General features: G+C 44.9%; 1 protein-coding gene across 1 annotated transcript in view; it reads left to right on the plus strand.

Moving 5' to 3' along the window:
- TTYH2 (tweety family member 2) overlaps window positions 1-10,006 on the plus strand; it is an 89,774-nt gene extending 79,768 nt beyond the window's left edge. Inside the window, exons 10-14 of the mRNA XM_069750730.1 lie at window positions 1,150-1,242; window positions 1,355-1,497; window positions 1,692-1,877; window positions 2,651-2,729; window positions 8,441-10,006. Of these exons, the coding sequence (XP_069606831.1) occupies window positions 1,150-1,242; window positions 1,355-1,497; window positions 1,692-1,877; window positions 2,651-2,729; window positions 8,441-8,521 (582 nt within the window). The 3' untranslated portion in view covers window positions 8,522-10,006. The remainder of the gene's footprint in view (window positions 1-1,149; window positions 1,243-1,354; window positions 1,498-1,691; window positions 1,878-2,650; window positions 2,730-8,440) is intronic.
- The last annotated feature ends 4,130 nt before the right edge of the window (window positions 10,007-14,136 follow it).

Consider the following 14,136-nt stretch of genomic DNA (forward strand, 5'->3'; position numbering starts at 1 on the left):
AATAAGGTGGAATAGAGCGATAATAGATCTGTTTTTCTTATCTCTGCAGCATGTGTATTACACACACATATAGCTTTAGAGCACACACATGTACTCAACACTGCTGTTTGCACTGTACATGCACACTCAGCGATACCAAATATACACACGCTCGGTCTGCTACATACATACACCCAGATTCACTGCATACACACCTACACCCAGCTCCGACACACAGGCAAACACACTCTTACCCAGCTCCGCTACATACACACATAGCCAGCTTCATTACATACATACACACAGTTCTGCTACAGACTCCCACAAACATACCCAGCTCCACTTTATACATACATACACCCAGCTCTGCTACATACACACACACACACACATACACACACACCCAGCTCTACTGCATACACACACCGAGCTCTGCCACATACACACACACACACACACACACAGACACAGCTCCACTACATATACACAAACACACCCCTCTCTGCTACATACACACGCCCCCAGCTCGGCTACATACACACAAACACAGTGCTCAGCTACATATCCACACACCCCCAGCTCCAACACACACACCCAGCTCTGCCACAAACACACCCAGAGTTCTGTTACATGCACACACCTAGCTCCACTCCATGTGTGCGCACACAAACAGCTCTGTGCTACATATAGACTCCCGGGTCTGCTGCGCACACATTGTATACATTACCACATTTTGAAGATCCCTCCAGGCATATGACCGATCACATGAAATCAGCTGGTCAGGCCCTGCTGCATCTATGCAGGTTTAGTGGTGGGCATGTCCTGGTAGACCCCCTCTTCAGAGTGATTAGTGTTGGGCCGGAGGGGAGAGAGCTGTGTCTCTTCTGCACATGACGCCGTGTCAGAGGACCTCTGAACTACAAACATTTTTTTTAAGCCAAGATTTCTTGCTAAAATGTGTCTTCTAGTAAAACAAATGTGGTATACTGCCAATAGCCTTGTGTTCTCTGACACCGCCGGGGTGTCAGTAATGCATTTACTGAATACCGTTCTGTGCAATCCTCCTGTATCTCGCATTAACCACTGTATATGTGCCTCAAACTAAATTTATAATTCCTGACTCGATCCAGAAAAAAGCTCACCACGTGCCATTTCTCCCCCTTCTTCCAGAAAGACCTGCAGGGCATCCAGCTGCTTCTGAACACGTCCGAGTCTAATCTGCACCAGCTTACTGCTCTGCTGGACTGCCGGGGACTGCACAAGGTACCGGGAAGGGGCAGTGTGATTATCACACATCCATCCGTTTTATAAAACTCTGTGACTTCCAATGATCAGGAATATCTGATAATCCGGCAATTTTGGGTCTCGCTCTCAGGATTATTTGGAAGCTCTTATTGGAATCTGTTATGATGGGGTTGAAGGACTACTTTATCTCGGCCTCTTCTCACTCCTGGCAGCATTTGCCTTCACCGCCATGGTATGTGCCGTGCCACAAGCCTGGAAGCATTTGGTCGCAAGGTGAGCTTTAGAATTGGCCGCACGTCATGTATCCCCTCTTGTAGGCGTATACGGGGTGTGGGCGCTGTTTATAGCAGACTGTATACCTCCCGATGGCACAGGGTCCGCAGGGCCGCACAGCAGAGCTTGCAATCTGTGACCTGAGGAACAATGCGATTTTATATCCGTAATAATCCCGTATGTCTGCATTTCAGGGACCGAGATTACAACGACATTGACGAGGAAGATCCCTTTAACCCTCAGGCCCGTCGTATAGCGGTGCACAACCCCAACCGGGCGCAGCTGCGGAGCTTCTGCAGTTACAGCAGCAGCCTGGGCAGCCAGGCCAGTCTACACCCGCCGGGCCAAACTGTCTCCAATGCCCCCGTTGCAGAATACATGTAAGTAGTTGATTGCAAAAGGTACAGTCAGATGTAGCAGAGCTGATTTTGTCAAGTGATGCCTCTTGGTACGTGGGGCATAGCTGGATGGTGGTATACCCGCGCAGGTGCCTTGGGTGCGGCGTGCCAGAGGGAAGCTTTACTCAGGGTATTCCCATACATACAACAATAATCACCCCAAACAGTGATCGAATCCCCCACAGCGCCACCACTGGAGAGATACGGCATTGCACTGCTCATACTGAAATTCATGGGCAGTCTGTGTAGTGTCTAGAAAGGCCGGGCCCTCAAGAGCAAATGACGATCTTCGTCAGTAATTGAGGGTCTGTACTCCCAACTATAAAGGGGGTTTCCCAGTTTCAAAAAACTTCTCAGCTGCAATTTGTTTAAAAAATGGGGACATTTTTACTCACCGTCCCCAGGTCCGACACTGTATGTCCACTGCTGCTCCCAGTGTCTGTTATTGATGTTTCATTGTCGGCACTGCAGTCAATCGCTGAGCTCAGTAGGTCTGCACGAGCCACTGAGCTTACTCGATTGGCTGCAGCGCTGCAGACCGTAATAGGCAAGGCAAAAAGTTAATGCTGGACCCAGGGAGGGTAAATAAAGCGCATATTTGTTGTTTACTTTTTAACAAAGGTTTGCTGAAGCTGGAAAATCCCTTTAACTCATTACATATAATAGGGTATTTAAACACCGACTTAGATGTACTGATTTCTCCTCACTTTACACTTTCTGCGTAACTTAACCCACGTTTCTTCTTTTTCTTAAAGGAACCAGGCAGCTTTATTTGGTGGTAATCCCCGCTACGAAAATGTTCCACTGATCGGGAGAGGATCGCCCCCACCCACGGTACGCTGGGCCTCAGAATCCAAATCCTTCTTATAGCCGACTGCCCGAAATGGTCATTGGAAGCAAAACAGGACAGCAGAAACTTGACTGTCATAGCCCTTTAATTAAATACCCTGACCACGGCAGAACGGCTTGTTGGTGCCTCCTCTTGGCACCTAGACAGTCTATGCCACTGCAATAATTGCAACAGATATATTTATCATTTAGGTTGTGGCCACTCTGTGACATTTTATAGCAGTACTGATTGATTTTAACTATTATTTTTTACAGCTGCAGTATAAAGCAAGGCTGTAAATGCCACTTAATAGTTAAAATCAGTCAGTGACACTACAAAAAGTCACAGTGTAGATCAGGTCTTATTATGATCAAGAAAATATTGCTGCTTTCTAACAAGATATATCACCTCTCTTGTGCAGAGGCTGAGTGTGGTATTGCAGCAAATCCAAATTCATGTAAACAGGATCGTGCTGCAATACCACTCACAACCTAAAACAAGAGTGGCGCTATTTTTCTGAAAAGAAGCTGACGTGTCTCTGATCACATATGGTCCCCTTTAAGTTTTTAGTTTAAGATTTAATTTGTGCTGAGACCCCAGATGTGTGATTAGATGGGTCTCTTTATCTTTTGTTGCCTTGACAATAGGCAATAATCGGGCAGTGATAAAGCAATAAAAGCTCAGTGACCAAACTATGTAGGAGTAGAAGCAACATGGTGCCAATATAATTAAGTGATGGTTATAGTACCATCCTGTAACTACCTGCATGTGTACCCAAATGAGCCTCCCCTTTCCACCCTTCTATAGTATCCCATGCGTCATAGTACACAGACTATTCTACTCTATGGAGAAGGGATTAGTGATGAGTAAAGTGTAGATGGAGAAAACAAGCAGGGGAGACGCAGAAATATCAAATTTGGCTTTCTAACAAGTCTTTTACATCATCCAGAGCTAGATTCACATCTACACTGCTCAGTACTTCCATATAATTTCCTCCTGCTACTGCTGTTTCTATGGTGGCTAAGGAATGAAGAGCAGGACTCCCTCTCTGTGTGCTGTGTATAGTTCCCACCCACCAGCTCACAGTCGATTGCAAATTAAGAGATTGGGCCTGCAGAGGGGGAAACGGGTGAAAATGCAGCATACAAATCATCCAATAGTTGGTTTTTTTCATGTACACACAGGACAGTTTATTCTTAAAGTTATTTGAAATTTTAGTTAACGTTCAAGCTTTTAACTTTAGATAGTTGTGAGCCAAACACTTGTTTGGCTGAGAGCTATTGCTCCTTATTTCCCCAATAGACACCTCTGGCAAAAGCTTTTCTCCCCTCAGACTGAAAGGATCAGGCAAGTTCAAATCAAACTGCCTGATCCTTCTTTTTTTCTCACCCCAACATCTGCCATTCGGGAAAGGTCAGAGTACATTGGTCGTAGTAAAGGAGGTATAAAGTAAGTAGTAGGGTTTAAAGAGATGTCACACCTGATTACAAAAAAAAATCTGATTACTACAGCAGTGATATGAGGAGGATTGTGTTTGAGCACTGCTAAGCCTGGCCTTGGTACAACTGTTCCTCTGGATTCCCCCATAGACATGCACATTTGGCTATTCTTGGGAGATTGAAATAAGCCTCTGCCAGATACCTCTGGCACCAGCTTTTCTCACCTAAGAATAAACGGATCGGACATGTTGAAATCAAAGTGCCTGATCCTTCTTTTTCCCTTGGCATCTGCCAGTCAGAGTACATTGGTCTCAGTAAAATAGAGTAGGGTATAGAGTAATTAGTAGGGTTTAAAGAGATACTCCACAAATCTGATGAAATCCGCTGTGATAGGAGGAGGAATGTGGTTGAGTCCTGCCAAGCCTGGCCTTAGTTCAGTCCAGACTAGTAGCTATGGATGTGACTCCTGACAATATAGCAACGAGTCTGTCTCAAATTCATAGACTGACCCTGTAGAGCAGCATGGCCACTGTCACATGTCAGCCAGCATTAGTAACTAGATTTTTCAAAAAACACATGTAGGTGAATAACTCCTTTAAGCCACCAAAACAATGGCGATTAACCTTGGATGTGTAATGTAGGTGCCAAGTATTCTTTTTAAAAGGCCTTTTAATAAAATACTGGATTTTTTTTAAATCATTTTGCTCACCGCTCGCACTTTTATATTCCTCCTGCTAATCCATCTTTTGTTTTTGCATGCTTGTTTTGGAGCTTTGTAATGTTAAAAAAAAACACGTAAGTTGTATCACTTTCTGTATTGTGAATCTGTCCTCTCACTCCCCCTGTCCTGTCATCCATCCCCCCTCAATCTCATCATAGTGCTCCCCTTAGAGAATAGATATTTAAGGAGCACTGAATAAGCGTCTTGACTGATAGGAACCCAGTGCCAGCATTGGAGCTCCATTTTTTTTGTTATACACAACTCCTAATCCAGATAGATAATCAAATTCTGTCTGCCGGTGGCTGCCACTAGGGGGAGCTCACTGCATTCACACCTATACAGTTCTGTGGGAGCAGCAGGAATCATTAGCAGCAGCTCCTCATAGTGGAGTCTTCGCAGGAAATGTATGTGAATCTTCTGGTAGACCCCCTGACAAGTATGCTTCAACATACACCTGTGCATCTAGCAGATCAATAGTTTTACATAGGGCTGCACCCTTGATTTCACAAAGAGGATTACTGAGTGCTTTCTGTGGCCTTGGGTGTTTTCTCAGCCCCGACCGTGCAGCAGAAGCTTCTACACAAAGGACTTCCTTCTCATCGCCTCCTGTTCATTAGCCGCTCCATTAAATATATAGGACATTTAAGTGCTGTGGTTTTCCCGGCGTTAGAGACAGAATTACACAGCTAAGTAGCATGTAGTGTACCAAGGTCTGAAACCCAAACCAATCAGCCCCCTCCCCCACACTGTGGTGCGTTAATATATAGTTAGGCCGGAGATGAGGCCAGTGTAATAAGGAGGGAGGCTACTCCGCCATCACTACACCAGCAGGATCGTCTTAGCTTTCAATGAGTCAAGCGCTGGGTTTGGAAGCAGCAGAGGTCATGGTGTGAATCGCATCTTGTCATAGGCTAGTGATGAAAATCACACAAAATATCATTGACTGCAAGCCCCTGTAATTAAGTTGTCTCTTCCATTAGCAGTGATGTACACACCCTAGGGGCATGGCATGGTGGGAGAGGTCCTAGCATTAAACTGCTTCCCTTGCTTGCTGTGAGCCACCCCTAGGTGCAGCTCATGAAAATTCTTCGTTTCCTGGTTTCTGTGAGCCACCACTAGGGGGAGCTCACTAAAATACTTGCCATGCTTGCTGTGAGCCATCGCTAGGGGGAGCTCACTAAAATACTTGCCCTGCTTGCTGTGAGCCATCACTAGGATTTGCTCACATAAATGCTTATCTGAGCCACCACTACAGTCATGGACAAAAATTTTGAGAATGAGACAAATATTAATTTTTCCAAAGTCTACTGCTTCATTTTTTCTAATGGCAATTTGCATATACTCCTGAATGTCAGAGTGATCAGCTTAACAGCAATTACTGTACTTGCAAAGTCAATATTTGCCCAGAAAATGAACTTTAACCCCCAAAACACATTTCAACATCATTGCAGTCCTGCCTTAAAAGGAGCAGCTAACATCGTTTTAGTGATTGATCCATTAACACAGGTGTGGGTGTTGATGAGGATGGGGCTGGCGATCAATCAGTCTTGATTAAGTAAGAATGACATCACTGGACACTTTAGAAGAAGGCTGGTGCTTGGTATCATTGTTTCTCTTCAGTTAACCATGGTTATCTCTAAAGAAACACGTGCAGCCATCATTGCACTGCACAAAAATGGCCTAACAGGGAAGAGTATCGCAGCTACAAAGATTGCACCTCAGTCAACAATCTATCGCATCATCAAAAACTTCAAGGAGAGAGCTTCCATTGTTGTCAAAAAGGCTCCAGGGCGCCCAAGAAAGACCAGCAAGCGCCAGGACCGTATCTTAAAGGGAACCTGTCACCCCGTTTTTTCAGTAGGAGATAAAAATACCGTTAAATAGGGCCTGAGCTGTGCATTACAATAGGGTATTTTTTGTCCCCCGATTCCCTACCTATGCTGCTGAAATACCTTACAAAAGTGGCCTTTTTCGCCTGTCAATCAGGCTGGTCAGGTCGGATGGGCGTGGTCACAGCGCTGTTTCTTCCCCCACATCTTGTTTATGTTCCCATTGGTGGGGTAGTGCTTCTCGCATGCGCAAGTGCCGAATGCACTGCGCAGCTGTAGAAAAAGAGCGCGCTTGCCGCTATTCAGCGGTTTCTCGGTGGGCGCGGCCATCTTCCTGAGGCCGCGTGTGCGCAGATGGAGTCTCCTGCTTCCCGGGGCTTCAGGAAAATGGCAGTTTGGCGCCCAACAATGCCTTTTCCAGCATGATGGAGCACCTTGCCATAAAGCAAAGGTGATAACTAAATGGCTCATGGAACAAAACATAGAGATTTTGGGTCCATGGCCTGGAAACTCCCCAGATCTTAATCCCATTGAGAACTTGTGGTCAATCATCAAAAGACGGGTGGACAAACAAAAACCAACAAATTCTGGCAAAATGCAAGCATTGATTATGCAAGAATAGACTGCTATCAGTCAGGATTTGGTCCAGAAGTTGATTGAGAGCATGCCAGGGAGAATTGCAGAGGTCTTGAAGAAGAAGGGTCAACACTGCAAATATTGACTTGCTGCATTAACGCATTCTAACTGTCAATATAACCTATTGGTACTCATAATATGATTGCAATTATATTTCTGTATGTGATATAAACATCAGACAAACACTAATAAAAACCAGAGGGCAGCAGATCATGTGAAAATATAATGTTGGTGTCATTCTCAAAACTTTTGGCCATGACTGTAGGCAGAGTTAACTGAACTGCTAATCCTGCTTGCTGTGAGACACCACTAGGGGGAGATAACTGAAATGCTTATGCTGCTTGCTGTGAGACACCACTAGGGGGAACTCAAAGAACTGCTTCCTTGAACTATTTCCTTGCTTTTTTTGTCACCTTTAGGCTGTGTGCACACCTTGGTTTTTTTTCACATTTTTTCCCGATAAAAACGCTATAAAACCGCAAAAAAAAACGCATACAATAAGCATCCCATCATTTAGAATGAATTCCGCATGTTTTGTGCACATGATGCGTTTTTTTCCGTGAAAAAAACGCATCGCGGTAAAAACCGCGGCATGTTCATTAATTTTGCAGAGTTTGTTGCGGATTTCCCACTACAAAATGCATTGGGAAGTGTCCGGGAAAAAACGCAGCAAAACCGCATGCAGATTTCTTGCAGAAAATGTCCGGTTTTTCTCAAGAATTTTCTGCGAGAAATCCTGAACGTGTGCACATAGCCTTAGAGAGAGCTCAAATAACTGCTTGCTGAGAGCCACCACTAGGGGGGGCTCACTACATACAGATTTATATTTCTACCATTTCTTACTAGCTCCTTATGCAGTGAGCTCCCCCTGGTGGTAGCAGATTTCAGACATAATTAGATTAGTTAGGTGTAGTAGATTGGATGGCGTTCTTACTGGGGGTTTGAGCTGTATTTTGAGTTTGAGTTCTGTGCCCCTCATATCTCAAGAATCATTACTGTCATGGTCTCCGTATACGCTCCCCTGTCGCTGTATACATGTCTCTAAGTCATATCTTGATTTCACCTGATTATGATTCTATTTTTTTTTCTAGTATTCTCCAAGTATGAGGGCCACCTATCTCTCCGTCACCGAGGAACCATCCAGTATTTATGGCAATGAGTATCCAGCTTAGCTCCACTTTTCTGCCAGTGTCTGCGGATGCCTCTCCTCCTGCCAAGATTTAATGGAAAAAAAACACTATCAGAAATGCTTGGCTGATAAAGGAGAGTACTAGCACTCAGGCCTACCGGACTAGAGGATCAGCCTCTCCCGCAGAGGAAAAAGGGGCCTGGACTACGGCCATGGACACAAAGAGAAATGCCATATAATAATTTTAAGCTTGAAATTGGGGTGTAGAATATTTTGGAAGGGTAGAGGGAGACTACGCGTTCCCAATTTCTCAAATATTGGCCCACAGAATATGAGAATAGTAGTACTACAACTCCTTGTAGGTTTGTAAATCCACCTTTCCCTGAAGGAGTTACTAAAAAGTGGTTTGACACTTTGGTTCCATCTGCTGGCCGACTGGTGTAACAGCCATTGAACTATTTTTTTTTCTATAAATCTAAGTTCATATCAGTATTGCAGGGGCTCAGGAAACCCCAAACAGATGTATCCTAAAACATATGAATGCATTAAACTGTGTTTTCTATGTACATCATCATCACCCACTGGGTTTTTAATATATCCGCTGATATGGGAGTATAGACTGATCTATGGTGACTACTTGTATTGTTTTTACTTGTTTAAAAAAAAAATGTTGCCCAATTTTTGGGGGCACTTGCTTTATTTTTTATTACGTGCAACTTGTCTTTCTTCCAGCCCCTGGAAATAAACTGCTTAAGAACTCAATATAATATTGTTTGTCATCATTTAATGGCAGGGTAGGGGGTCCAATAACTTAATAAAAATCTGAGCTGCAGTACTCGACATGGCCTGTGGAGACAGTGTGATGCTGTTTCTGGGGAGAAAGTAATCTTACCCTTTAAGGAGAACTCCATTTACACTTCATATTGGTATCCTACACCTATGTATACATCTTTGGGAGAAATCATCGAAATTTTGTAAAAATATAGAAATGAATGGGAAATTGGACCTTTTTTTTTTGCGATCGCCATTATTCAGTAAATAACGGTGATCACAACACTGGGATGGTAAAAACCGACCCGAATCATGTTCTCCTGAGGTAGCTGAGACCCCGGTGATTTTCCGCTGTGCTATAACCTTATTTCTCAGCGCCGTTAAAAAGCGGCACTGAGGAATAAGTACCCTTAACTGCCGCCGTTAAAAGGCGTATCGGCGTTTGTTAAGAGATTAAAATGAATGGCCTCCACTTTCTCCAGACCTGAATCCCATAGAAAACCTACGGGATCAGCTGAGTCACCGTGTAGAGGCTCATAACTCTGTACCCCAGAACCTCAATGACCTGAGGGCTGCCCTTCAAGAAGAGTGGGATGCCTCGGCAGACAAATGACCCAATTGGGAACAGCAGGAGACGTCATCGTCAAGCTGTAATTGATGCTCAAGGCCACAGGACAAGTTATTGAGACATTGACCTTTTTGGGGCTATACCTACCACTGTTGTTGGCTTTTGCTTCAATAAATTGATTGACATGAGAAAATCGCCATTGCTCGCCTCTACTTTAATACTTTATTTTCATGATAAAATATCACTGTAACGTCAACTTTAAGTTTTCCATAAATTTCTCCTGAAAACCAAATATCATTCTTTGTGAGTAGTGTATATGTAAATCACAAATTCTACTCTCTGATACGATAAAGATTTCCGATGTTTCAGCACGCCACCGCCTTGCTTGTCTTTAGAGTATTTCTAAACCTTCCATTAGTGGACTCTTCTGTGTATGACTCCAGTTCTCCCAATGCTGCAGCAAGAACAATAGAAGAAACTGGGAGTGAACCAAAGCAAATGGACCCGGGGGGCAGCGACGTCTCATCATAAGAGAGAGCTAATTGGTTGTGACATGCTGTGAGACTGGAGGCAAAATGAAGAACCAAGTCATCAGCATGGGAGCAAATAAATGGGGGGGGGGGGGGGGAGAGATATACAGGGGACGGCAGGCCCCCAAATTCTGTAGGCATATTGTTGCTATTTCTGTGTTGTGTCCCGACACCTTTCCTGAGACCTTTCTATCATAGCTGTGATGCTTTGTGTCCTGACACCTTTCTATCATATCTCCATGCTCCACATGTCCTGACACCTATCGTAGCTGCGATGTTCTGTGTTGTGTCCTGACACCTTTCTGTCCTAGTTGTGATGTTCTGTCTTGTGTCCTGACACCTTTCTATCATAGCTGCAATGCTCTGTGTTGTGTCCTGATATCTTTCTATCCTAGCTGCGATGCTCTGTGTTGTGCCCTGCCACCTTTCTATCCTAGCTGTGATGCTCTGTGTTGTGCCCTGACACCTTTCTATCATAGCTGTGATGCTCTGTGTTGTGCCCTGACACCTTTCTATCATAGTTGTCATTCTTTGTGTTGTGTCCTGACACCTTTCTATCATAGCTGCGATACTGTGGGTCCTGATACCTTTCTATCATAGCTGCGATGCACTGTGTGTCCTGACACGTTTCTATCATAGCTGCGATGCTGTGTGTCCTGACACCTTTCTATCATATCTCCATGCTCCACATGTCCTGACACCTATCGTAGCTGCGATGTTCTGTGTTGTGTCCTGACACCTTTCTGTCCTAGTTGTGATGTTCTGTCTTGTGTCCTGACACCTTTCTATCATAGCTGCAATGCTCTGTGTTGTGTCCTGATATCTTTCTATCCTAGCTGCGATGCTCTGTGTTGTGTCCTGACACCTTTCTATCCTAGCTGTGATGCTCTGTGTTGTGCCCTGACACCTTTCTATCATAGCTGTGATGCTCTGTGTTGTGCCCTGACACCTTTCTATCCTAGCTGTGATGCTCTGTGTTGTGCCCTGACACCTTTCTATCATAGCTGTGATGCTCTGTGTTGTGCCCTGACACCTTTCTATCCTAGCTGTGATGCTCTGTGTTGTGCCCTGACACCTTTCTATCATAGCTGTGATGCTCTGTGTTGTGCCCTGACACCTTTCTATCATAGCTGCGATACTGTGGGTCCTGATACCTTTCTATCATAGCTGCGATGCACTGTGTGTCCTGACACGTTTCTATCATAGCTGCGATGCTGTGTGTCCTGACACCTTTCTATCATAGCTGTGATGTTCTGTGTGTCCTGACACCTTTCTATCATAGCTGTGATGCTCTGTGTTGTGCCCTGACACCTTTCTATCATAGTTGTGATGCTCTGTGTTGTGTCCTGACACCTTTCTATCCTAGCTGTGATGCTCTGTGTTGTGCCCTGACACCTTTCTATCATAGCTGTGATGCTCTGTGTTGTGTCCCGAAACCTTTCTATCATAATTGAGATGCTCTGTGTTGTGCCCTGACACCTTTCTATCATAGCTGCGATGCTCTGTGTGTCCTGACACCTTTCTATCATAGCTGTGATGCTCTGTGTTGTGCCCTGACACCTTTCTATCATAGCTGCGATGCTGTGTGTCCTGACACCTTTCTATCATAGCTGTGATGCTCTGTGTTGTGTCCCGACACCTTTCTATCATAGATGCGATGCTCTGTGTGTCCTGACACCTTTCTACCATAGCTGCGATGCTCTGTGTGTCCTGACACCTTTCTATCATAGCTGCGATGCTGTGTGTCCTGACACCTTTCTATCATAGCTGAGATGCTCTGTGTTATGCCCGCCCTGACACCTTTCTATCATAGCTGCGATGCTCTGTGTGTCCTGACACCTTTCTATCATAGCTGTGATGCTCTGTGTTGTGCCCTGACACCTTTCTATCATAGCTGTGATGCTCTGTGTTGTGCCCTGACACCTTTCTATCATAGCTGTGATGCTCTGTGTGCCCTGACACCTTTATATCATAGCTGAGATGCTCTGTGTTGTGCCTTGACACCTTTCTGTAGATGCGATGCTCTGTGTTGTGCCCTAACACCTTTCTATCCTAGCTGTGATGCTCTGTGTTGTGTCCTGACACCTTTCTGTAGTTGCGATGCTCTGTGTTGTGCCCTGACACCTTTCTATCATAGTTGTGATGCTCTGTGTTGTGCCCTGACACCTTTCTATCATAGCTGTGATGCTCTGTGTTGTGCCCTGACACCTTTCTATCATAGTTGTGATGCTCTGTGTTGTGCCCTGACACCTTTCTATCATAGCTGTGATGCTCTGTGTGCCCTGACACCTTTCTATCATAGCTGTGATGCTCTGTATTGTGCCCTGACACCTTTCTATCATAGCTGTGATGCTCTCTGGTGTGCCCTGACACCTTTCTATCATAGTTGTGATGCTCTGTGTTGTGCCCTGACACCTTTCTATCATAGCTGCGATGCTCTGGGTCCTGATACCTTTCTATCATAGCTGTGATGCTCTGTGTTGTGCCCTGACACCTTTCTATCATAGCTGTGATGCTCTGTGTTGTGCCCTGACACCTTTCTACTGCCCCTATTGGACAAACAATCAGTAGATTTGGTTTCCAGTACCATCTCTATGCTGACGACACCCAATTATACACTTCTGCTCCCGATATCACACCGACCTTTTTAGAAAACACCAGTGATTGTCTTACCGCTGTCTCTAACATCATGTCCTCCCTCTATCTGAAACTAAACCTGTCAAAAACTGAACTCCTCGTGTTCTCTCCCTCTACTAACCTACCTTTGCCTGACATTGCCATCTCCGTGTGCGGTTCCACCATTACTCCAAAGCAACATGCCCGCTGCCTTGGGGTCATCCTTGATTCTGACCTTTCATTCACCCCCTACATCCGATCACTGGCTCGCTCTTCTTACCTGCATCTCAAAAACATTTCTAGAATTCGCCCTTTTCTTAATTTCGACTCTGCAAAAACTCTGACTGTTTCACTTATTCATTCTCGTCTGGACTATTGTAACTCTCTACTAATCGGTCTCCCTCTTGCAAAACTCTCCCCGCTCCAATCTGTCCTGAATGCTGCTGCCAGGATCATATTCCTCACCAACCGTTACACCGATGCCTCTACCCTGTGCCAGTCATTACACTGGCTACCCATCCACTCCAGAATCCAGTACAAAACTACTACCCTCATCCACAAAGCACTCCATGGCTCAGCACCACCCTACATCTCCTCCCTGGTATCAGTCTACCACCCTACCCGTGCCCTCCGCTCCGCTAATGACCTCAGGTTAGCATCCTCAATAATCAGAACCTCCCACTCCCGTCTCCAAGACTTTACACGTGCTGCGCCGATTCTTTGGAATGCACTACCTAGGTTAATACGATTAATCCCCAATCCCCACAGTTTTAAGCGTGCCCTAAAAACTCATTTGTTCAGACTGGCCTACCGCCTCAATGCATTAACCTAACGATCCCTGTGTGGCCTATTTATAATTAAAAAAAAAAAAAAAAAAAGGTTCCTCGCATCATGTTCTCATACACTTTATGCAGTATTAGCCCTCTGTGTCTGTACTGCTACATACTTAGGCAGGTAACTGGTTCATGCAGCTTTACATGAACACCTGAGCCTTACACTATAGCTGGTCCGAATAACTAAAGCAATTGTTACCATCCACCTCTCGTGTCTCCCCTTTTCCTCATAGTTTGTAAGCTTGCGAGCAGGGCCCTCACTCCTCCTGGTATCTGTTTTGAACTGTATTTCTGTTATGCTGTAATGTCTATTGTCTGTACAAGTCCCCTCTATAATTTG

This window comes from Ranitomeya imitator, chromosome 2 (assembly GCF_032444005.1).
Source record: "Ranitomeya imitator isolate aRanImi1 chromosome 2, aRanImi1.pri, whole genome shotgun sequence".
In the NCBI taxonomy this organism is placed as follows: Eukaryota; Metazoa; Chordata; class Amphibia; order Anura; family Dendrobatidae; genus Ranitomeya; species Ranitomeya imitator.